This window comes from Somniosus microcephalus, chromosome 6 (genome assembly GCF_052327205.1).
Source record: "Somniosus microcephalus isolate GS21.2 chromosome 6, FLI_Smic_1.0, whole genome shotgun sequence".
In the NCBI taxonomy this organism is placed as follows: domain Eukaryota; kingdom Metazoa; phylum Chordata; class Chondrichthyes; order Squaliformes; family Somniosidae; genus Somniosus; species Somniosus microcephalus.
In genome coordinates, this window is record NC_140992.1 from 210,153,387 (window position 1) to 210,179,409 (window position 26,023).

Consider the following 26,023-nt stretch of genomic DNA (forward strand, 5'->3'; position numbering starts at 1 on the left):
CCCTCCTTGTTTGCCAATCTTTCCCCCCAATGTAAGCCCATAGTCACTAAATCACGACGTTTCAGCCAAGATGATCTATCCTGTATCGAGGCAGAGATCTCTTGCCTTCTAGCTGACGGTATCATTGAGCCATGTTTATCTTCCTGGCGGGCTCAAGTCATCGTTGTTAAAAATCCTCTGAAGCAACACAAGAAACGTCTTTGCATCGATTACTCGCAAACTATTAACCAGTATACCAACCTGGATGCCTACCCACTACCACGCATCGATGACATGGTCAATAACCTTGCCAACTACAAGGTATTTTCAACTTTTGACTTAAAGAGCGCATACCATCAAGTACCTTTAAAGGACTCTGACAAAAAGTATACGGCCTTTGAGGCCAATGGTCGGCTTTACCAGTTTTGTCGCCTTCCATTTGGGGTCACCAATGGGGTGGCTGTCTTCCAACGGGCAATGGATAGCCTAGTCAAACAGGAGAACTTAACGGACACTTTTCCATATCTGGATAATATCACCATTGCTGGTCATGACCAGAAGGAGCATGATGCCAACCTCCAGAAATTTCTTGACGTTCTCCATCGTCGGAACTTGAATATAAATGAGTCCAAATCTGTGAAATCAGTACCATCAGTCAACATCCTTCGCTACTGGGTGGGCAATGGTGTCATCAAACCGGATCCGGAGCGACTTCGTCCGCTTGAGGAGCTCCCTCCTCCTACAAATCTCGGCTCCCTTCGTCGGGCCCTCGGCATGTTCGCCTATTATGCGAAGTGGATACCCCACTTTTCCGACAAGATCCAGCCCCTGCTTCATGCAAAGTCATATCCGTTGGTGGCAACGGTTATTTCAGCTTTCGACCTCCTCAAGCAACAACTGGAAAAAGCCAAGCTTCGTTCCGTCGATGAAAATCTCCTTTTCGTGGTTGAGTGCGATGCACCGGAGGTGGCAATCTCGGCTACCTTGTATCAAGGTGGTCGACCCGTTGCATTTCTGTCCAGAACTTTGCACGGTAGTGAGCTCCATTATCCTCCTGTCGAGAAGGAGGCTACGGCTATCATCGAAGCAGTACGTAAATGGAGTCATTTTCTCGCTCGTTGCCATTTCATGCTTATAACCGATCAGCGCTCTGTGGGCTTTATGCTGGATAACCGGAAACGCACTAAGATCAAGAATAACAAAATACAGCTCTGGAGGATGGAATTGGCCGCCTTTGGCTACACCATACATTATCGACCTGGCAAAGAGAATGTGGCCCCAGATACCCTCACGCGTGCATTCTGCTCTTCCATGTCAAGTTCGACTCTTGCGGATCTTCATACTGACTTATGCCATCCTGGCGTTACCCGTATGTTACACTTTGTGCGATCTAAAAATCTCCCATTTTCTACGGAAGACGTGAAAAGAATATGCTCCACTTGTAGAATTTGCACGGAATTAAAACCGCAATTCTTCCTTCCGTCAGGTGGCTCGCTCATACACGCTACACAACTTATGCAGCAACTCAGCATTGAATTTAAAGGGCCACTGCCTTCCTCAATGCGAAACACCTACTTGCTTACTATGGTGGATGAATATTCACGCTTTCCCTTTGCTTTCCCCTGTCCCAATATGCTTACTTCCACAGTGATCAAATGCCTTGATCAGGTCTTTTCCCTTTGCGGTACAGCCAATTTCATCCACTCTGATCGGGGTCCCTCCTTCATGCCAAGCGAACTCAAAAGTTATGTTTCCCAACGGGGATTCGCCACAAGTAGAACGACACCGTATCATCCTATTGGAAACGGACAGGTTGAGAGCTACAACGCTATCATTTGGAACGCTGTTTGTCTTGCACTGAGGTCACACAACCTATCAGACCAGGAGTGGGAAACTATGCTCCCTGACGCATTGCATTCCATCAGGTCTCTTCTTTCTACATCCACCAACGCTACTCCTCACGAACGATTCTTCGGGTTCCAGCTTCGCACCACTCATGGGACGTCCCTACTATCATGGTTAGCGGCACCTGGCCCTGTGCTGCTCTGAAGATTCGTCCGATCCTCTAAGAGTGATCCCCTCATCGACGAAGTGGAACTGACGGATGTCAATCCCACGTACGCATACGTACGGTACCCTGATGGCCGGGAATCCGCAGTGTCACTTTGGGATCTGGCTCCCTGCCCAACCGGTCCCACAGACTCAATCGATGGTGGGATCTGTATTAATGACGCCGATACCCTGCGCTTCTCTGAGGATGACGCCCTACCCGGGACGTCAAGGGATCTGCCAGCTATTCCGTCGGATCAACCCGGGGAACAGAACACTCCCCGCAGGATGGCCACCCGAAGCCAGGACGCCGGTCAGTCACCGACTACTGGGCAGGGTGAAGCCAGCTCTGTGCCTGTGGGGGCCCGCACCCGGAGCCACGATCTCCCCAGTCACCCTCAGGTCAATCAAGATAACACAGACTCTGCCAGCCCGCTGGTACGAACTAAGTGACCCAGGGACCAAAACACGGTCTGAGGAGACTTCCCTTCCGGCCACCGATGGAGATTCAAACGACTGCGTCTATTCTTGGTCTGATTAATTCGGTAGAAAGAAGCCGCTGGACTTCCAATTTTTCAGGCGGGAAGAATGACATTTAGAAATGACTTATGAAATAATACTGGGCGGCCTGCTGGTGGCGCTGTCCAGGGAGAGTATAAACACTCGGGCACGGGCCCAGCTTGCTCAGGACATTTTGTAAACAGGAACTAGTGAAGGACAACTAGACCTCCATGTTGTGAAACAGTTGATTAAAGCCTTGTTTAATACTTAGACCAAGTGCCTAGTAATTTTCTTACGTCAGTGTCCTCCTCACAACTTGCTTTCCCACCTAACTTTGTATCATCAGCAAATTTGCAACAGTACACTCGGTCCCTTCATCCAAGTCATTAATATAGATTGTAAATAGTTGAGGCCCTAGCACCGATCCCTGTGGCAACCCACTAGTTACCGTTTGCCAACCTGAAAATGATCCATTTATCCCAACTCTCTGTTTTCTGTCAGTTAGCCAATCCTCTGTCCATGCTAATATATTACCCCCAACCCCGTGTGCTCTTATCTTGTGCAGTAACCTTTTATGTGGCACCTTGTCGAATGCCTTCTGGAAATCCAAATACACTACCAAAACCTACCTGCCTATTCTCAGAAATGTCTATCTCTGTTCTTATTGTTTGAGATCATTTGGAGCCTGTAGTAAGAATGAATTTTTGAAAACATTTAAAAGTATTGAGACGAAAAGAATGGGAGAAAAGGTTGAGTTTGTACAGTTTAGAATATCAAATGCAGTGGTAAAAATATACAGATGAATAAAATAATGTACATTGAGTTTTTTAGGACCTAAATTTTCAAGTAGGAAAGGTATTTCCTTTAAAACCAGAGCTTACTCCATGATTACACTATAAATAATTCAGTCTGTAATTTTTTTAAGGAACTGGAGAGAGAGCGAACAAACCTGATGGAGGACGTGACTGCAAATAAAAGGAAGATGAAGGAGTTAGAAGATAACCTACTTTACCGTTTAACAACTACCCAGGGTTCGCTGGTGGATGACGAGAGCCTGATTATCGTGCTGCGAAACACCAAACAGACAGCTGAAGAAGTAACACAGAAGCTAAAGACAGCAGCTGAGACAGAAATGCAAATAAATTCTGCCAGGGAGGAGTACCGGCCAGGTGGGTCGGAGCACCGGCCAGGTGGGCCGGAGCTTTCTATGGAAGCTGATGCATCAAATCCATCAATGTTTAAATTTAGGTTTCTTGTTCATGTGTTAAGCATTTGGGGCTTCACTTTTGATGGTTGAATTTGAATTTATTCAGATTCTAATGGTCTTAACTTTGGCTTTGGAGAGCTGACTGAAGCAATTGAAAAAGTTCAAAGTTTTAAACTAACAGAGGGAAATTCTTTGAGTGCTCATCACTGCCTATTTTACTTCCACATTTATTTTTAATTATTTGAAAATAATTAAATCACTAGCCTACCAATATATAAGGTATTGCATCCTTCTAAAATGTTCAGTACAGTTTCCTGAAGTGCATGTTTGAAGCTAAAAAGTTAAATGTGTCAATCCACCATAAAGTTGACTTAATGCTAAAGTTTGAATGTCATTTCCTAACCCAGTTCTTTGGAACACTATTGAACTTCAGGCAGGACTGATGTTATATAATATTTCAGGCATCATTGTTTTTTTACAAAAGAGGAATTCTATTGATTCTTTCGTGATTTTACCTGGTGTTTCTGGGCAATATTTGGGACACAGATGCTGGAAAACGTTCAGACTTGACATTACCTTTGTGTTGCTAGAAGTTACCACTGTATTAAATGAATTAACAGACATCTCTTTATTTTGATACAGTTGCTACAAGAGGCAGCATCCTTTATTTCTTGATTGTCGAGATGAGTATGGTGAATGTGATGTATCAGACTTCTCTGAGGCAATTCCTTGGGATCTTCGACCTGTCACTAGTCAGGTCTGGTACCACAGTTTTACTTGGATTCACCAATCACACTTATTTTCTTTCTGCCCTCCCCACCCCAATTTCCAATGTGATTTTTGCTTTAAATCTATGCATGCTGTATTTATTATAGTTCTTTTTACATTTCACATTTTTTCAAAACCAATTTCACCAGGTCCATTAAAAGTCCATTCACCAGCAAGCGTATAGTGTGCATTATTGATTATATGACATATGAAGTCTACACATACACAGCTCGTGGACTGTATGAACAACACAAGTTCCTTTTCACACTTTTGCTCACTTTGAAAATTGACATGCAATGCCACAAGGTTAAACACGATGAGTTTCTCACACTCATTAAAGGTATGTTGGTTCATATATAGGTGAAGTGGAACCACAATTTTTAAAAACTGTTAAAATGCTTTTTGTGATGGCTAAATTGGAGTATAGGAACAAGAACATGTTTTTAATTGTAGTCTAAGTTGGATAATTAAGTTTTGCTGTGAGAAGAGTCTACCACATTGCTTCTTATTAACAACCACAACTTGCATTTATATAGTGCCTTTAACGTAGTAATAATACCAATAAGCAATGAAATGGAAATCATTATCTTTAACGCTGAAATTCTATAATTACAATTGGGTTAGTTTTGTTAAATGCACTTGTCCTCACCCTCCACTTTTAACATTTTTGTATGATTCTTATAACTTCTGAAATTTTACCGAATGAAAGGATTCAATTGAGGCAAGAGGCAAAGTGTATGTGAAAGAAATTAAGGACAGTCCCCCTCAGAAACATTTATTTAAATCAGATGCTGTACAGACCAATACTGCATCCACTAAAATATCCAAAGACCATAACTGCATTATAGAATCATAGAATTTTACAGCACAGAAAGAGGCCATTCAGTCCACCACACCTGAGGTAATTCCCAGAGAATATATTTTGTTATCAATTAAAATCCATAAACTCCAAAGCTTAGTTTTTCTATTTATTTATATATATATGGGGAAATACATTTTGTGGGGGGAGGAATGATTTTTATTTTACCTCATAACTCTGTCTTTAGATCTCTTTGAGCTGCTAGGCATTAGACCCTGGGCAAGGAGAACAAACAACCTACTCTGCGGCTGTTGCTCTGTACGCAACTGCCAGGAGGTCTGAGACAATGATCTCCGTAACCCATGTAATCAATACATTAACGTGTGACACTCTGCTGACTTTATCATGTCTTTGAGTGTGGTCTACATATTATCCTTCCATGTGAATTGCAGGTGGTGCCTCTCTGGACCTCAAAACTTGTCCTCATAAACCTGCCAAATGGATTCTTGATATGACTTGGCTGAATCTAGTTGAACTTAGTAAACTTCATCAGTTCTTAGACATCCTTCTCCAGGTAAGGTCGAAGGCAACTGGTTGAACATCATCGCATGTGTTATTGTGGTGTTTAATGATCATTTTCTTTTATCAAGTTAGGGATTCAAATTTAGGGAAATGTTGATGCATGATATTTATGTAAAAATATGTGATGTGGTTGACCCAGCAAAGCTAATAGTAGACTTGAACTTCCAATCAAGACGGCAGATTCAAATCCCAGCTTTGACACTTGAACTCACCAGTCCTCAGTTTTACCAATTGGCCAGGTCATAAATAGGGGCATTGCTTAACAAGCTACCCATCTCATGAAGAATAGAGGTAGGGAGAAGGGAATTCCACCTTCCACTACAGGATGTTTGGCCTTCCACCTGGATACCTTGCATTGTGTCTCTGCAGTTGTTTTTTTAAGTACACAGACATGCCTCTCTCATAATTAGGCACTGAGGTTAGCTGGGTATGATTAAAACAGTAACTTTTATTTAACTACGCAGGTAGATTTGTTGAGACCAGGTGAACACTTCTTAGAAAATCAAATGACAGACTTGTTAGAAAGTAGGCACTTTCTCGGGAAACCAAAAGGGTAATTTTCACCTTCACCAGTTAGATAGTAAACTGGCGGAGTGGATCGTTCACCCGTTATGGAACCTGCTCGATTTTCCTTTCCATTGACGATCCACAAGCGATGAAGGTCACAGACATATTGGGCCAGATTTTGCCGAAAAAATAACTGCGCCTGAATGATGCACACCATTATTAATGCGCAAATCGGCCAGCAACTTGTGGCGAGGAAGAGATACCCCGTGAATTCTCGCGCTTAACTCCACCCCCCCCCATGAATTTCATGAAGTTGCTGCATTTGCACATTAATTGCCCATTAAACTCACCACAGAAAGTTAAGTCTAATAAGTAACAGCGTAAGTACCCTTTTAACGACGTGATAATTGTTAATGACTGCCAATCAACCTCTCTGGCCCAGAAAGTGAACAATTATAAGTGTGGAGTTCCTTCAGGTTGTGAATTGTCTTAGGAGATTTAAAAATGTCAAATTTTAGATTTAACTTTTTTTTCTTATTTTTCCTTTCTGTCTTTTTTCTGTCTCTCTTAATCCATCTTTCTTTGCCTCTCTTTATTTCTCTTTCTGTACCTGATTTGACATTGAATTCATGTACTCTAATTCATCCTCCTTCCCATTCCTTCCTCTGTTTATTTCTCAATCCATTAATCTCATTGGTTACGGAGATACACTGTTTGTGCCTTTGTTCAGCAAGGTCCCAGATGCCCTGTTATGCTCGCTGCGCCGTTAACCACTCGCACTTCCAGCAACTTTGTGTGCAAAATGTTTTAAAACCTAAACATGCACAAACAAGTCTAACTAACGAGACACGCCACGAGATGTCCCATTCCAACAACATCAGGCCTAATATAAAAATCTACATTCACCTGACCCATATTACATAAACTGCAACACAAAAAACAGGTTGTGGCTCCCTGTTTTAACCAAAACCATTTTCTTCCAATTTTGACCACAGCTGTTCCGCCTTATGGTTCCTTTGATGTTTCCTCCTTGGTTGGAGATATTTCATTTGCACAGCAATTCATTCAGGGTGTGTGTTTTCATAGCAAGCTCCAAGAAATATAAAACTTAACAAAAGATTAAAATAAGTTGTTGCTTTCTTTCATTCTCAAGTAACTCTGCAGCAGCACTTAATGTTACTGAAAGCTTTAACTTAAACAAACATGTTTAAATTTGGACCTCTTATTCATAAGCTTTCTTCAAGCTTGAACCTTCTTCTTGTATTAACTGATTTCTGGTGGCTGCCTTTGAGATCTGTTGCAGATGCACATAAATAAAAGATGTGCAGCTGCTTTAACCATTTAAATACAGGTTACAAGTTATAGTTAAACAATAGAAAAACTGCAAAGTGCAGAGATTCACTTGTCACAGGGACAGTATGGTATATGAGCAGCAATGGGAACCTAGTGGTCAGGGAGTGGGCTGCAGGGCTGGCAGAGGCTGGTGAATAAAAAATGGGAAGAATAAAAATGGCTGATTTAAAAAAAATGTAATTAAATAGCAAGTCCCCTTTATGATCGAGGCATACATGAAACATTGTAAAAGAACTAGGACAGATGCTGAGGGAGCTAGAAAGAGAGCCGCAGGACTGATGGGATACTGTGCGTGATCAGAGCAGAGTAGTAGGGCTAGTAGGTTTTGTGGAAATTGGGAGCAGACCAGCTGGACTGGTACAATGCTGGGGAGCTGAGTGCGGAGTATGGGGACCGGTACAATGCTGGGAGCTGAGTGCGGAGTATCGGGACCGGTACAATGCTGGGGAGCTGAGTGCGGAGTATCGGGACCGGTACAATGCTGGGGAGCTGAGTGCGGAGTATCGGGACTGGTACAATGCCGGGGAGCTGAGTGCGGAGTATCGGGACCGGTACAATGCTGGGGAGCTGAGTGCGGAGTATCGGGACCGGTACAATGCTGGGGAGCTGAGTGCGGAGTATGGGGACTGGTACAATGTTGGGGAGCAGAGTGCGGAGTATGGGGACCAGTACAATGCCGGGGAGCTGAGTGCGGAGTATGGGGACCGGTATAATGCTGGGGAGCGGAGTGCGGAGTATCGGGACCGGTACAATGCTGGGGAGCTGAGTGCGGAGTATCAGGACCGGTACAATGCTGGGGAGCGGAGTGCGGAGTATCGGGACCGGTACAATGCTGGGTAGCTGAGTGCGGAGTATCGCGACCGGTACAATGCTGGGGAGCTGAGTGCGGAGTATCGGGACCGGTACAATGCTGGGGAGCTGAGTGTGGAGTATCGGGACCGGTACAATGCTGGGGAGCTGAGTGCGGACTATCGGGACCGGTACAATGCTGGGGAGCTGAGTGCGGAGTATGGCGACCGGTACAATGCTGGGGAGCTGAGGGCGGAGTATCGGGACCGGTACAATGCTGGGGAGCTGAGTGCGGTGTATCGGGACTGGTACAATGCTGGGGAGCTGAGTGCGGAGTATCGGGACTGGTACAATGCTGGGGAGCTGAGTGCGGAGTATCGGGACCGGTACAATGCCGGGGAGCTGAGTGCGGAGTATGGCGACCGGTACAATGCTGGGGAGCTGAGGGCGGAGTATCGGGACCGGTACAATGCTGGGGAGCTGAGTGCGGAGTATCGGGACTGGTACAATGCTGGGGAGCTGAGTGCGGATTATCGGGACCGGTACAATGCTGGGGAGCTGAGTGCAGAGTATGGGGACCGGTACAATGCTGGGGAGCTGAGTGCGGAGTATCGGGACCGGTACAATGCTGGGGAGCTGAGTGCGGAGTATCCGGACCGGTACAATGCTGGGGAGCTGAGTGCGGAGTATTGGGACCGGTACAATGCTGGGGAGCTGAGTGCGGAGTATCGGGACCGGTACAATGCTGGGGAGCGGAGTGCGGAGTATCGGGACCGGTACAATGCTGGGGAGCTGAGCGCGGAGTATCAGGACTGGTATAATGCTGGGGAGCTGATTGCGGAGTACCGGGACCAGTACAATGTGGGGAGCTGAGTGCGGAGTATCGGGACCGGTACAATGCTGGGGAGCTGAGTGCGGAGTATGGGGCCCGGTACGATGCTGGGGAGCTGAGTGCAGAGTATTGGGACTGGTACAATGCTGGGGAGCTGAGTGCGGAGTAGCGGGACCGGTACAATGCTGTGGAGCTGAATGTGGAGTATCGGGACCGGTACAATGCTGGGGAGCTGAGTGCGGAGTATGGGGACCGGTACGATGCTGGGGAGCTGAGTGCGGAGTATCGCGACCGGTACAATGCTGGGGAGCTGAGTGCGGAGTATCGGGACTGGTACAATGCTGGGTAGCTGAGTGCGGAGTGTCGGGACCGGTACAATGCTGGGGAGTTGAGTGCGGAGTATCGGGACCGGTACAATGCTGGGGAGCTGAGTGCAAAGTATGGGGACTGGTACAATGCTGGGGAGCTGAGTGCGGAGTATGGGGACTGGTACAATGCTGGGGAGCTGAGTGTTGTGTCTCCTTGTGTTCTTATATACTATATATATATTACAGACACTTTTTAGTTCATTTTAGTTAGTGCTTTTACTTAGCTGTATTCTTGCTTTTGTTACAGTGCTGCCGCATGGTGCAGAGTGATACAAGATGTCCGACGCTGCACTGTGCACTGCCCATGCACAGTGTGCCATATAGCAATATAACTACACCATACCAAAGTAGTTCCATACCAAAGTAGTTCCATTTAACGATGTGATACTATAACAATGTAACATCCCTCTTTCTCAAAAAAACGAAAACATGAAATTTAACAATTTAAATTAACAAACATTATATCTAAACTATTATTATCAACTACAAAGAATCGTGAGGTTTTTTTTATTCGCGATATCGCTCAGGTGGTTGGATGTTGTCCTTCCATCTTGTGGATTTGGTGGTGACCATTCCTCTCTGCGGTGTTTTGGTGTGTTCCGCTCTTCTTGTTGTTGCTGCTGTCGCCTTTGGAGTTGGAGTGTGCATGCTCGTGGTTGTTTGATTTGTAGCGCTTGTTTCTGGTGTTGTACTGCTTGTGGTAGCTGGTGTTGTCAATGTTGCTGATGTTGTCTGCTGCTTATCCAGTTCAGGTGAAGGTCTGATGTGGAGTCTGTTCCGTCTGTATTGGTTACCAGGTTTAGTCGCTACGAAGTAGGATCTTGGAGTATCAGCTTTTCCAACGGCCTTGGCTGGATTCCAGGTTTTCAACACCGGGTCTTGCACATGCACTGATTGTCCATTTAGCAATTCTGGTAGCGCCTTTGCATGTTTATCGTAATGTTTGCTTCCTACGATTTGTGCTTCTGTCAGCTTTTGTCTGAAGTCCTCCTGGTCCTGGGGAGGATGTATTTTTGCTGGTAGTGTCGTCTTAAACTTCCTCCCATTCAGCAATTCCGCAGGTGATTTCATGTCTGCTTTCAGTGGTGTTGATCTGAGTGATAGGAGGGCAAGGTCTTGGTCTTCCCCCATCTCACTACTTTTGATGCGAGTTCTCTTGACGGTCTGGATCTGTCTTTCGATGAACCCGTGTCCCCTTGGGAAATGTGGGGATGAGGTTACTATTTTGAACCCATAGTTTTCTGCCAGAGCTCTGAATTCACTCGATGTGAACTGGGTTCCATTGTCACAGATTACCTTTTCCGGGATTCCTTGTTCAGCAAACAAGCCCTTTGCAATCCTGGTGGTAGTTGTAGCTCTCAAGTCTTTCATCCTTCTCACAAAAGGAAACTTGGAATAGTAATCTGCCACTATGAGATACCATTCTTGATTGCACATGAAGAGATCTGCCCCAACAGTGTGCCATGGTCTTGACGATATTTCACTAGGTATCATCTCCTCTTTCTGTTGTGCATTTCTGTATTTCTGGCATATATCACATGCAGAGACCATCTGTTCGATATTTTTGTACATGCCTATCCAGTATACAGCTGATCTGGCTCTCAGCTTGCATTTCTCCATTCCCATGTGGCCTTCATGTATGAGATGGAGAAGTTGTGTCTGCATCGTCTTTGGCACGATGATCCTCGATCCAGCAAGGAGAACTCACAGCACCAGGGACCCGGGTTCGAATCCGGCCTCGGGTGACTGTCTGTGTGGAGTTTGCACATTCTCCCTGTGTTTGCGTGGGTTTTCTCCGGGTGCTCCGGTTTCCTCCCACAGTCCAAAGATGTGCGGGTTAGGTTGATTGGCTATGATAAATTGACCCTTAGTGTTAGGGGGGATTAAATACGGGGATAGAGTGGGATATGTGTAGGGGTTACGGGGATCGGGTGGGATATGTGTCGGTGCAGGCTCGATGGGCCGAAATGGCCTCTATCTGCACTGTGGGGTTTCTGTGATTCTGTGATTCTGTGAATACCATCTTCTACTGCAGTATCGTCTTTAATCGTCCAGTATTGACGAATTGTCGCCTGTACCTGCTGGATTCTCTCCGGCCACCCCTGTAATAGTTGCTGTGTGAGTAGTTGCAACTCCTCATCTTTGCTAGTCTCATCTCTGATTTGACTGAGGGGAAACATTCACTAGGTGGTGGATTTTTACTGTTAGGCCCTCCACCTCGTGTTTCTCATATGGTGACAATAGAGACAACGCATCTGCTAGCACCATTTCCTTTCCTGGCTTATATTTAAGCGTGAAGTCATAGCTTTGGATCCTTAGAAGTAGTCTTGCAGGCGCTTTGCACAGATTCTTCTTATAGATCTGTTCTAGTGGACGATGGTCACTCTCTATTGTAAATCGCCTGCCATATAGGTATGTATGGAATTTCTCGCATCCATACACTACTGCTAATAGTTCTCTTTCTATGTTGGCGTATCTCGTCTCAGCTGACGTCAAGGCCTTTGATGCGAAAGCTATCGGCTTTCCTTCCTGCACCAGAGCTGCCCCTAGTCCTCTGGTAGAAGCATCTACTTGCAGAGTGACTGGTTTTCTTCTGTCATAATATGACAGACTTGTTTCTTTGCACAACAGTTCTTTAAGTTGATTGAAATTCCTTTCGTGTGATTCAGACCACTGGTATTCGGCGTCTTCTTTCAATAGCTCGCTGAGATTTGTTGTATGTTCCGACATGTGTGGGATGAAAGAACTCATGTATTGGACCAAGCTGAGGTAACTCCTCAGCTCTTTCTTGTCTTTGGGTGGTTTCATTTCAGCAATTGCCGCACTCTTCTCTGGATTTGGCTTGACTCCCTCTGGTGTATAAATCATACCGAAGAATTGGCATTCCTTGACTTTAACTATGCACTTATCTGCATTTAACTTGATGCCCGCCTTCCTGATACTCTCCATGGCCTCATGTAGGTGCATGTCATGGTCTCTTTCATCTGCTCCATAGATCTGAATATCATCAGCTATTCCTATAGCTCCTTCACAGCCTCTGTATGTCTCGTCTACTTTCTGTTGAAAGATATCTTGACTGACCTTTAGCCCGAATGGTAGCCGCAGGAATTTGTAACACCCAAATGGTGTGTTGAATGTTGTCAGCGTTGTTGATTCCTCATCCAACTTCACGTTCCAATATCCATTTCTGGCATCTAGTTTTGAGAAAACCGTGGCTCCTGCCAGTGATGGCGTAATCTCCTCTAGCGTTGGGGTGGGATAGTGGTCCTTCTTTATCGCCTGGTTTAGATCTTTGGGGTCCAAACATATTCTGAGACGCCCGTTTGGCTTTTCTCGTACCACAATTGAGTTTACCCAGTCTGTGGGTTCAGTGACCTTTACGATCATTCCCTTTTCTTCCATCTCCTTTAGCTCTCTTTCAAGCTTTGTCTTCAACTTGATGGGTACTTTTCGTGGAGCATGGATAACGGGCTTTACCTTTGGATCGATGGTGATGTGGTATTGGAAATCTCCGAAACATCCCACTGTATCATCGAAACATTCCGGATACATGTTTATCAAGTCTTTTTTTACTCTTGATTTGTGGGCGGTTCTCCAGTGGGGTGTTGCTGTCTATCTTCAGTGGCGTTTCCGTCAGCTCGTGATGCACTGAGATCAATCTCAACTTCTCGCAGCTGTTTAATCCCAGGATCGCTGGCCCCTCAGTGTCGGTGACATAGAACATGCAGTTGATGTTCTTTCTTTTATGTGTCCCTTTAATAAAGGTTATTCCGAGTTGTTTAATCTCACTCCCCCCGTATGCTGACAGCATGACATTACTTGCCTTTAAACAACCGCTTTTCGGGTAGCCGTCTTCTCTCAGGTTTTCGGGAAAGATCTGCTGGTACAGTCTCAATGGGAGAATGTTGCTCTGAGCCCGTGTCCAGCTTCAACTTTAAGTTGATGGTTGTGGGCCGACCTTTGACCTTTTTTTTGATTTGGATGATGGTGTGCAATTCTCTCCTCGGAGTATTTTCCGCTCTGGACATCTCGTGAACCTGTATCTTTATGGTTTCGATGTTTAGTGCATTGTCGTGATCACCATCATCATCCTGCTTATCCATGGCATGGATATTGTGTTTCTTTCTCTGGTTCTGCTGTCCGCCTTTGTTTTTGATGTATGTTCCTTCTTTCTTCGTTCTACACCTCTTTTCCCCAGTGGTTTAGTTTGCCACATGCATTGCAGCTTGTTCCATATGCTGGACATTTCCTCTTGTCTGTGTAATCGTGCGGTCTTCCGCAATTTCTGCACATGTTTCCCCCGTTGTCATGTGCATGTCTTTGTGTGTTGTACTTTTCTCTCACTGCATCCACTCTGTTGTCCGTCTCAGAAGCCGTCCGCATGTCAGCCGTTTGAGAAATCAACGTTTTCATTTGCTGCTTCATGGCTTCATGAGCTCTCGCAGTACCTATAGCCTCTGTTATTCCAAGCTTTTCTTTTCCTATCAGGGCTTTTTGTACCTCTACATGCACTGACCCCCGTATTAGCTGGTCCACAAGCCTTTCCTCCATTTCCTTAAATTTACACTTGCTGGCTTCATTTCTCAGCCTTGTCAGGAAATTGTCAGCTGTTTCACCGGGTTCTTGTCTTAGACTCTGGAATTTGTATCTGTGTATACGGTGATTGGATTTAGGCTCTAGATGGTTGCTGAATTTATCAAAAATTTTCGCAGGGTTTTCCTTTTCCTCTTCAGTCAAACTCCAGCTATTATACAAATCTAGACCTTTTTCTCCTGTCCACAACAGAATGTAACTAACCTTTTCCTCGTTGGTAGTACCCTTCAGGAAGCTTTTGAATGTAAGCTCACATTTCTGTTTGAACTTGCGGACTGCTTCTACTATGTCGTCGACTTCCCAGTTCATGAGGGGTTGCATTTGCACAGTCAGTGCAGCGGCAGCCGTCATTTTAGTTTCCCGTACGATTCACTCAATCGCCGCAGACACCGGCACTCACAATCAGCTCATAAAATCACTTTTCGTCTTATTCGTAGTTCGTATAGCACAATTTTGTACTCACTTATACCGCTGCCACCATGTTGTGTCTCCTTGTGATCTTATACTATACTTGCTGGGGGTGCCCGGTGTTGCCAGGGCAATTTTGGGCTGCGCGGTCTCCCTGCCCCTGTCTGTTCCCCCTCTCTCTCCCTCTCCCCCTCTCCCTGTGCTGTCCTCTCCCTCCCTCTCCCTCCCCTGCCTCCCCCCCTCCCCTCCCCCTCCCTCCCTCCCCTCTCCCTGCCTAGCGGAGGCCTGGTGCCGTTGTGATAGTAGCCGTGTGGGGCCTAGCGCTTGAGGCACGGCCGGGTTGTTGGGCCGAGACGGACCCGAGCTGAGCTCCCCCACGGATCGCGCGGGTGACGGCCGGCCGCTGCCGCTCCCCCGACCGCTGTGTGTGTCAGGCCGAGCGGTTGTGAGGCACGGCCCGAGTGAGGCCAACTTACCTGCTGCTCCAGCGGGGCGGGATCGGGAGCCGCAATGTGGGGGTTTCTTTGGCTGGTGGTGTCCCTGTGAGGATGAAAAAAATGGCGGCGAAGTTTAGGGAGACTGGAGCATTAGGTCCGGCCTGTGACGCAGCGATTGGTCAACCATCAGGTGAGTGAACTGTAGGATTGGTCAAGCAGCACGTCATTCAACGCTAATGAGAGGTAGGATTGGTCAAGCGCGAATGAGTGGATTTTTGAGTATTTTTGAATGTTTTTTGTACACTGTCCAAACAATTTTTGTGTGATGAAAAAGTAAATATGCCTACAAGAGTCCCCTAACGATAAGCTTTCTTTTGATACAACATATGTGTAGGTACGCTCTATAACTTTTGATTGTATAGCCGGACAGAAAGACAGAAAGACAGACAGAGAGACATACTGTTTTATATATATATACTAGCTGGAGTGCTCGGCGGTGCCGAGGCTTTTTCGAGGGCATGTTGTTGTTGGAAGAGAGAGAGAGTGACTGGGGGGAAGAGAGAGAGCGACTGGGGGGAAGAGAGAGAGCGACTGGGGGGAAGAGAGAGAGCGACTGGGGGTAGGAGAGAGAGCGACTGGGGGAAGAGAGAGAGCGACTGGGGGGAAGAGAGAGAGCGACTGGGGGGGAAGAGAGAGCGACTGGGGGGGAAGAGAGAGCGACTGGGGGGAAGAGAGAGAGCGACTGGGGGGAAGAGAGCGAGCGACTGGGGGGAAGAGAGAGAGCGACTGGGGGGGAAGAGAGAGAGCGACTGGGGGGAAGAGAGAGAGCGACTGGGGGGAAGAGAGAGAGCGACTGGGGGGAAGAGAGAGAGCGACTGGGGGGAAGAGAGAGAGCGACTGGGGGGAAGAGAGAGAGCGACTGGGGGGAAGAGAGAGAGCGACTGGGTGGGAAGAGAGAGAGCGACTGGGGGGGAAGGTGGCCCGATGGACCCCTGCGAAGGAAGGAAGAAGGTAAGCTCTCCCTCCCTGTCCCACCCCCTCATTCTTTCCCTCCCTGTCCCACCCCCTCACTCTTTCCCTCCCTCACCCTCTCCCTCCCTCCCCCGTCTCTCCCTGCTTTACTCTCCCCTCCCCCTCTCCTCACGCTCTCCCTCCCTCACCCTCTCTCTCTCTCCTCCTGTCTCTCCCTGCTTTACTCTCTCTCCCTCCCTCCCCCCCTCCCCCTCTCCCTCCCCTCCCCCCACCGTCTCTCTCTCTCCCCTCCCCCACCCTCTCTCTCTCCCCTCCCCAGCCCTCTCTCCCCTCCCCCCCACCCTCTCTCTCCCCTCCCCCCACCCTCTCTCTCTCCCCTCCCCAACCCTCTCTCCCCTCCCCCCACCCTCTCTCTCCACTCCCCCCACCCTCTCTCTCTCCCTCCCCCACCCTCTCTCTCTCCCCTCCCCCCACCCTCTCTCTCTCCCCTCCCCCCACCCTCTCTCTCTCCCCTCCCCCCACACCTCTCTCTCTCCCCTCCCCCCACCCCCTCTCTCTCTCCCCTCCCCCCACCCCCTCTCTCTCTCCCCTCCCCCCACCCCCTCTCTCCCCTCCCCCACCCTCTCTCTCTCCCCTCCCCCCACCCTCTCTCTCTACCCCCTCCCCCCACCCTCTCTCTCCCCCTCCCCCCCACCCTCTCTCTCCCCTCCCCCCACCCTCTCTCTCTCTCCCCTCCCCCCACCCTCTCTCTCTCCCCCCTCCCCCAACCCTCTCTCTCTCCCCTCCCCCCACCCTCTCTCTCTCCCCTCCCCCCACCCTCTCTCTCTCCCCTCCCCCATCCCCTCTCTCCCCCCCTCCCCCACCCTCTCTCTCTCCCCTCCCCCCCACCCTCTCTCTCCCCTCCCCCCACCCTCTCTCTCTCCCCCCTCCCCCAACCCTCTCTCTCTCTCCCCTCCCCCCACCCTCTCTCTCTCCCCTCCCCCCACCCTCTCTCTCTCCCTCCTCCCCCAGCCCCTCACTCCCCCCCTCCCCCCACCCTCTCTCTCTCTCCTCCCCCCACCCTCTCTCCCTCCCCTCCCCCCACCCTCTCTCTCTCCCCTCCCCCACCCTCTCTCTCTCCCCTCCCCCCACCCTCTCTCTCTCCCCTCCCCCACCCTCTCTCTCTCCCCCCTCTCTCTCCCCTCCCCCCACCCTCTCTCTCTCCCCCTCCCCCACCCTCCCTCCCCCCCACCCTCTCTCTCCCCCCTCCCCCACCCTCTCTCCCCCCCCCACCCTCTCTCTCTCCCCCCTCCCCCCACCCTCTCTCTCTCCTCCGCCCCACCCTCTCTCTCTCTCCCCTCCCCCCACCCTCTCTCTCTCTCTCCCCTCCCCCCACCCTCTCTCTCTCCCCTCCCCCCACCCTCTCTCTCCCCCCTCACCCCCACCCTCTCTCCCCCCCTCCCCCACCCTCTCTCTCTCCCCCCTCCCCCCACCCTCTCTCTCTCCCCCTCCCCCCACCCTCTCTCCCGCCACCCTCTCTCTCTCCCCTCCCCCCACCCTCTCTCTCTCCCCTCCCCCACCCTCTCTCTCTCCCCTCCCCCCACCCTCTCTCTCTCCCCTCCCCCCACCCTCTCTCCCCTCCCCCACCCTCTCTCTCCTCCCCCACCCTCTCTCCCTCCCCCCACCCTCTCTCTCTCTCCCCCACCCTTCTCTCTCTCTCTCCCCCCACCTCTCTCTCTCCCCCTGCCCCCACACTCTCTTTCCCCCCTCCCCCCACCCTCTCGCTCCCCCCTCCCCCCACCCTCTCTCTCCCCCTCCCCCCATCCTCTCTCTCCCCCCTCCCCCACCCTCTCTCTCTCCCTCCCCCACCCTCTCTCTCTCCCCTCCCCCACCCTCTCTCTCTCCCCTCCCCCCACCTCTCTCTCTCTCCTCCCTCCCCCACGCCTCTCTCTCTCCCCTCCCCCACCCTCTCTCTCTCCCCTCCCCCCACCCTATCTCTCTCCACTCCCCCCACTCTCTCCCTCCTTGCCCCTCTCCCTCCTTGCCCCTCTCCCTCCCTGCCCCTCTCCCTCCCTGCCCCTCTGCCTCCCTGCCCCTCTCCCTCTCCTCCCTCCCTATTTCTCTGTCTCTCTGACGTCTGTTCCCCTCTGTCGCTCTCAGTTTTTTCTTCTGCTGTGGTGCCCGATTTGCTACTCCAGGCCCCGCCGTCCACCCGCTCTCCGGGGCAAGGTAAGAGCCTGGGTCTCCGGCCCCACAACCTGCCAGGGATCAGCACCCGAGGAACCCGCCCGCCGTCCAACGTGAACAAAGACCCTGCTCACCTGTCACGGAGTTGAAGTCTCCGAAAGCGGCCACGGTGCGCCGGGCCTCTTCCCCCGCGCATTCAGGAGGCACGAGGAAGAGAGAGAGAGAGAGACAGACTGGGGGGGTGGGGCGAGTTAGACGCTGCCACGCAGCTGCTCCGTCGGAGCTCCGTGCCTCGCCGCCACCGCCGCACCAGCCTTTACTAAGATGGCGGGCGGGTAGCGGCGCTCGGCTGAGGCCCACCCCTCCAGTCTTCACAAAGATGGCGGCGATCGGGGGCCGCTTGTTGACTGGGGCCGGGAGGTGCCTAGCTCAGGCGTGGGTGCGGAGGAGAGGGCCGAGGCTTCGAGGGCCTACCTGGAAAATCGGGGAAAGGTAGGAAAATTAATGAGATTAGATAAAAGATTTAGAAATTAATTAACTTTTTTAAAAAACAATATGGCCTAGAAATTCAGTTGGTTGCGCCAGCCGGTAGCGCCTTAGGAGGAGTAGATGTTGGGCGCTAGGCGGCTAGCGGCCGGGCGCAGCGCGATCTGCGCCTCTCCCCAACTTCACTCGCGATTTAGCGCCGGCGCAAAGTCTTTGCGCGCGCTCAAGCTGCGCGCGCAGATCCTGACGTCATTTCCTCGTGCAACGCCCTTTGTGCGCCCCAAACCGGAAATTCAGTCACGACGCCCTCTTGTGTGCCTGGCGCCCCTAGCGACGGGTAGAGTGGAACGGTGCTCAGTCGATGCGGGGCGCGGGGGGCGCAAATTAAAGGGTACTCCTCCTGCACTAGAAAAGGCTGCCATTTCGCAGCACTCCTTCTTGAGAGACGGATCTTTGCAGAGAGACCAAGGTAGAGAGCTTTCTGCTTTGGCTCAACACTCGGACAGGTACTTGTGGCTTCAGGCCACAGCTTTCCACTTGTCTTTGCCTTCATTGACATATCATTGTTTGCTAACATATAATGGGGGCTGCAATGGGTGCAAACGCTGGCTTTCTCCATTGCATCCAAAGGGCTCACAGACGCCGTGAGAGAGTGGCAGTCCTGGCTAGACGGAGAGGGGGCAACAGGCGTCGGGAACGGAGGCCTTACCCACCCAGGGTATACCGCCAGCAGTTCTCCTTTCTGAACATGTCTGACGAGCAGTGTGTTCGGAGGCTGCGATTCCGAAGGGAGGTGGTCACAGAGATCTGCCATCTGCTTGGCGGTGATCTGCAGCCACATCTGAGGAGCAGGACGTCTCTGTCGGTGGCAGTGAAGGTGACGGTGGCTCTCAACTTCTATGCCACCGGCTCCTTCCAATCCGCTACTGGCGACATTTCCAACATCTCCCAGTTCGCCGTGCATTGCTGCATCCGCCAGGTGACCAATGCCCTTTTCAAAAGGAGACATCAGTTCATCTCCTTCTCCATGGCCCTTGCCAAGCAGCAACAGCGTGCAATGGGCTTTGCAGCATTCGCGGGCTTCCCCACGGTGCAGGGCGCCATTGACTGCACGCATGTGGCTTTGCGGGCACCTCTGGAGAATTCCGAGGATTACCGTAACCGGAAGGGCTACCATTCGCTCAACGTCCAGCTGGTGTGTGACCACAGGCAGCTCATCCTAGCTGTCAGTGCCCGCTTTCCAGGCAGCAGCCACGATGCCTTCATCCTGCGCCAGACTTCTGTGGCAGACATGTTCCAGGCCCAGCCTCACCCACGAGGATGGCTTCTCGGGGACAAAGGCTATCCTTTGTGTACCTGGCTGATGACCCCGCTCCGTGCGCCCAGCACCCCTGCTGAAGAGGGATACAACAACAGCCATCAAGCGACCAGGAACATCATTGAGCAAACAATCGGCGTCCTGAAGCAACGGTTCCGCTGTCTGGATCGTTCCGGTGGAGCCCTACAATATTCGCCGGAGCGAGTCTCCCATTTCATGGTCGTGTGCTGCATGCTGCACAACCTGGCTATCCGCAGGACTCAGCCACTGCCACCAGAGATTGGAGGACCACCTGAGGAGGAGGAGGAGGGGGAGGAGGAGGAGGACCAGCACAGGAGGGAGGCAGAAAGTGCAAGGGCCGCCCGTCACCGGCTTATTGAACGTCGGTTCTCGGCCCCCTCTCAGGGAATGGCTTGTGCCAATGTCAGCAGATGAATGTAGCCGCTCCACAAGCCCTCAGCCGAGCAGGGCAACCAGGACTTGCCAAAAAAAACATGCACAGTGCGATTTAAGAACATTAATTTATTGCAAACCTCTGCCCTTCCCACATTACAACCTCATGTTGAGAAGCCCCCTCCAAAAACACAAAACTAACAGTCTCGGCCTTACAAAAACAAAGGAAGACACCAGTCTCGGCCTTACAAAAACACAACTACACCAGTCTCGGCCTTTCAACAACCACAAAGCATTTGTGCAGACCTTCTACTTTTTGCCTTGCGAGGGTGATGCCTTTCGCATCCTTGCCTGGCCCCTGCCCGCCCTGCAGCTCCTCCTCAATGGGAGCCCAGTGGCTGCAGCGAGGCTGGGGGAAGGCTGCTGAGGGTCAGATGGCGAGACGGCAGATGCCCTTGGGGGTCGGCCTGCACCAGCTCTGGCCCTGGAGGGGCCGGCTGCTGACTGCTCCAACTCTGCTTGGGCGGCAGCAGTCTGTCCAGCGGCTCGTGGCAGCTGCAATGGCGGAGTGGCAGTGTCGGCTGCAGGAATGGTGCCAACCTGACAGATCACAGGTGCTCCCTGGTCGCCTGATACATTGGCACTCGCACGGGCCAGCACTGCAGCATGCGCAGCAAACAGCTGAAGAACAGACTGCTGGGCTGCTGCTGCGCGGTGAGTGCCCTGGCGATGCCTGGCTGATCCAGCGAGGGTGGCAGCAGTTAGTGCCCGTGTGGCCCTGGTCTGTGTCCGCATGACAACAGCCAGTGAATGGACGGCACGACTGAGCACTTGGCTCGAAGCCGCCTGTGCTGCCGCGAAGTCCTGTAGACTCCTGGCCTGTGCTGCTCCAAATTGCTACACACTCCTTGACAAAGACTCAATGGAGTCAGGCATCCTTGCCACTGCAGCCATGAGCTCATTGTGCCTGCGCTCAGCCTGGACGGCCATTTCCTCCAGGAGCTGCACCTCCTCTGCGCTCACCGTCGCAGGACTGGAGGCCGCACTCATCCTCTGGGGAGAAGTCCGCCGAGCTTCCCCACCCCTACCGCGTTGCTGCAGCCCGCTGGGCCCCGGAGCTTCACTCTCCTCCGACCCTTCCCCCCGGCTCCCCTCCAGGGAAGATGTGTCCCCTTCATCGCCATGGGCTGGCGCGGCTGAGGGTGGCACTGATGGGCCGGCTTCCTCTTCCTCCTCCTCGAATTCGGAATCGCTGACAGTGGCAGCTTGAGGGCCCGCCTCCTCACCTGGCGATTCACCATCTGAAAGCAGGAAGGCACAAGAGTAGCTTTAGAGTGAGGACAGGGCGGCAGCGAGGGAGGCATGAGTGCTGCCATGCACTGCATTGGTTGGACAGTGGCAAAGGATGCTGATCTGAGGCGCAAGTGGAAAGAGAGAGGTCAAAAAGGTGATGCCCTTACCATTGGTGCCCAGAACAGGGTCGGCATCTCCACTGGCGACAGGGCCAATCAGCCGGCCTGCCATAATGCGCTCCACATGCTGGTCGAGGTCGGAGAGCTCTTTGACGTCAGGACGGCCTCCCCCGGTCTCACTTAGTTTCTGCCGGTTGTGCGCCACCTTGGCCTGCAAGAGAAAGGACGGCCTCTAAGTACAGTGTGAAGCCCTGATCTTGTCTGCAATGCCTCCCATGGTGGAATAGCTTGTACAGTGTGTAAAGTGCTGAATGTGCAAGTGATTTTCATGACAGTCCCATAGCTGCTGGATGAGGGCAGGCCATTAGGGCTTTCAGGTCCCTTTGCCCATAAACTGAGGTGCACATGCAGGGATGAGGAGGACACTGGAAAGGCTACTCACCCTGACAACCCGAGTGAGGTCGTTGAACTTTTTCCGGCATTGCACAGGAGTCCTGGCAACCACGCTGTTGGAAGACACCCTGTTTGAGACTTCCCTCCAGGCTTTCCGGTAGGCGCTGGGCAGCGGCCTCCTGCCACCTTCTGGGAACAGAACATGGCGCCTGCGCTCCACTCCGCCAACCAGCACCCTCAGGTCACCGTCGCTGAAGCGCTGCGCTCTCTCCCTGACCTTCTCCATAGCCCTGGGCGTTGTGCAGATGAAGCAGAAGTGGTCAGGCCTAGGTTGAGGGCTGCAGTGTGCAGGGCGTGGCAGGCAAACAAATCCACCCTCCCCCTTTAAGAGCTGACCGGCGCCAGAGTGTCTGCCGTCAATCAACAACTCGCCGCACCTGCGCTGCGCCCGGCCTCAGGGGTATCGCTCAGCACCGCCGGCTTAGTGCCTAAAGATAGTCGTGCATCGCCTGTTTTAGCGCAGCAGCAACCTCTTGGGGCGATGCGACTGAATATCGGTGAAGGTGGCGCGACTTTGCGCCAGGCGCAAACTTTAGCGGTCGACCGACTTTAGCGCCCCAAACGTGGCTATACTGAATTTCTAGGCCTATGTGTTTTAAAAGCAACTTTTTTTTAAAAGACGCAGAAAGCGGGAAAAAGAAATGAAAAGTTTGGAATCAAGTTGACGGCGACTCACCTCGGTTCAGAACGATAAGGCCCGCCCACACACGCACCGATTGGTCGACCGTCAGGTCACCTAAGCGTAGGATTGGTCAATCGTCCTGTCACTCGACCGTAGGAGGGCCCGGCCGCACGCGCCAGGAACCCGGCGTACGATTGGTCGACCTCGAGGTCACTCTGTCGCTAATGAGCGGATAATGAGATGCTAATGAGCGGAATTTTGAACGTTTTTCGGATACCGCGTGCACAATTTTTGTCCGGCCGAAACGTAAATACGCTTACGACCATTTTGGAACAGTAAGCTTTCTTTCAACGTAACGCACGCGTAGGTACGCTCTGTAACTTTTGAGCGCATAGCCGGACAGACGCACACCGGAGGAGAGACAGACAGACAGATAGACAGACAGACAGAACGATCCGTTTATATATATAGATATAGGTATAGATAGATAGATATATTACAGACACTTTTTAGTTCATTTTAGTTAGTGCTTTTACTCAGCTGTATTCTTTGCTTTGTTACAGTGCTGCCGCATGGTGCGGAGTGATACAAGATGTCCGACGCTGCACTGTGCACTGCCCGTGCACAGTGTGCCACATAGCAATATAACTACACCATACCAAAGTAGTTCCATACCAAAGTAGTTCCATTTAACGATGTGATACTATAACAATGTAACACTGAGTGCAGAGTATCGGGACTGGTACAATGCTGGGGAGCTGAGTGCAGAGTATCGGGACTGGTACAATGCTGGGGAGCTGAGTGCAGAGTATCGGGACTGGTGGAATGCTGGGGAGCTGAGTGCTGAAGACTGGTGACATACTGCAGAAGATGGGAGCAGAACACCAGCACTAGGAGTGACTGGATATCATTGAGCAGCAATGTGCAACACTATGACTAATGCAAAGCAACAGAGTGATAACTGAAGCAGTGACCTAAGATGTGCAGTACAACGTGCTGCAATCTGATTGACTAGAATCAGCTGAAAGAGCCAAAAACAGATGCGATTAAAGAGATCCAATTAGAGTACAAGAATGTGAAGTGAACCGAGCTGTAAGCAAGTAAATGTGAAATAAGGATTGATGATAGATGATATAAAGTACTAATATATCTGGAAGCAATACAACTGGGAGGTGTACAGTATTATGATAGACTGCAAAGGTGCAAAGATGATGTGGTGACCCACAGTGCAGTAACTTCAGACTGACTGGTAGTGATTGTAGTTGTGGTGATAGTCATCATAAGACACTCTGAACAAATAGAAAAATGGAATCAATTCATAGGCAGGCAAGCTATGCAGGTGCGGGAAATCTTCCTGAGGCATCCATTTAAAAAAAACTTAATTAAAAAATGTATTCAGCACAGGTAGCAAGAACAGATGTGAGTGAGGAACATTGTAGTAGTGTATATACACACAGTATATATATGTTATCAGCAGCGTTGTGTTTATATTACCACCTTTGTGACATTCCGCTAGTCCTCACCCTCTTCTGCCGATCTATGGTATATCATACTCCAGTTTTCCAAATAAAAAAAAGTAATGTGGTATTTTTAATGCTTTGGTTCCCAAAACACACTTTGGCCGTGATTTTACGAACCTCAGCGGGTCCATGGCAGGCGATGTCGGTGGCGGGTCCCGACCCCACTGCTGTCTCCATCCCGGCCTCTGAAATGAATTTCCCTTGATGGGGCTTGTTAAGCCCGCCCAGCGCATTTCCCAGCCAATTAGAGGAAGAGGGTCTGGTGACGTCATTTGATGTCAGCCGGTTTCCTTAAAGGGACCATGGCCAACTTTATATTGACATTTGTGCTGTCAATGTTCTACAGCATTGACGTATTGTAAACACTGACAATGACTGCACAGAGATGCAGGGCTGCACCCAGGCTCTCCCATGACTCCCTCCATAAGCTTATGGAGTGAGCCACAGCACACAGGGAGGTCCTCCTCTTCCCTTCCCATGGGCAGAAGAGACCTCCCAAGTGATCAACATAGCCTGGTTGCACATTGCAGAAGAGGGCACAAGCAGGGATGTGGTTAGGAGGACCTGGGTGCAGTGCTGCAAACGTTTCAATGATCTCAGTAGATCTCGAAACATTAGTACAAAACCACACTCAAACTCATCCTGCTGTGCCTCTCATCACATCCCCATCACTTTGCCTTCCACCCATCCCTCTCTATCTACATTATCACATCCCCATCTCACTAGTCACCCCTCTCACTCACCATCATCCTAGTGCAATCATACCAACTAACAACACTCAAGGGTAGGCACTTGGGTGTTTTATGCAATGTTCATGTAAAGTTTCTGTTAATGTGGTGTCAAACATTGAAACCTTTATTTTCAACACTTTGCGTTCTTGGACTGATTTGTGTGCACCTTTGGAAGTGCTTTAGTGAGTTGCAGTGAATGGTGAGAAATAACGGTACCCCCGCAATGCTGACGAGTGTGAAAGGAATGGCTTGAGCATTGTAGAGATGCTTTATGGTGTTGGTGTGGGGTGGTGCCAACCTGGCGCATCATGTGGCAACCAGGGTGCACAGCATCAAGTGAAGTAAATCTGGCCATGGTGAGGCCATTCCTGGTCTCCCGGGCAGCAATGTGGTTGGGTGCTGATGCCCTGTGTCCTGTGCAGCATCAGTTGATTGCGGAGAAGGTTGGTGGTGTTGGTGCTGCTGGTGTGCCTGGTGATGCTGGTGTTGGGGCTGATCGTGGTGGGAATCTGAGGACCAAGGTGAGAGAGTTTCAAGGGCACCCCTGCTGATGGAATAGATGGCAGGTGAAGTAGAGATGACAGAAGTGATCTGTTAATGGTGGGAGAGGTAATGAGGTCAGACTTGATGGCAACTTGTGTAAAGACTTGCAGCATCCTGAATCTGTAGTGGAAATGCAGTTTAGAGAAGCTGGTGGTTAAGGGAACATGTCTCAATCAGCTGGGAGCTTTGACTTGACATTTGAAGCTGTCAATTCATCAGCTGAAACAGTGGCAAG

The 26,023-nt window shown here is 50.5% G+C and overlaps 1 protein-coding gene and 1 long non-coding RNA gene across 2 annotated transcripts in view; both read left to right on the forward strand.

The window, feature by feature from the left end:
• LOC147116426 (dynein axonemal heavy chain 5-like) overlaps nt 1–26,023 on the forward strand; it is a 345,860-nt gene that overhangs the window by 281,127 nt on the left and 38,710 nt on the right. Inside the window, exon 65 of the mRNA XM_085992043.1 lies at nt 8,586–9,395. Within this exon, the coding sequence (XP_085848169.1) occupies nt 8,586–9,395 (810 nt within the window). The remainder of the gene's footprint in view (nt 1–8,585; nt 9,396–26,023) is intronic.
• Nucleotides 3,478–5,831, forward strand: LOC147116427 (uncharacterized). The gene is made up of 3 exons (XR_015078809.1): nt 3,478–3,698; nt 4,379–4,844; nt 5,756–5,831. It is a non-coding gene; the product is annotated as an uncharacterized LOC147116427 (long non-coding RNA).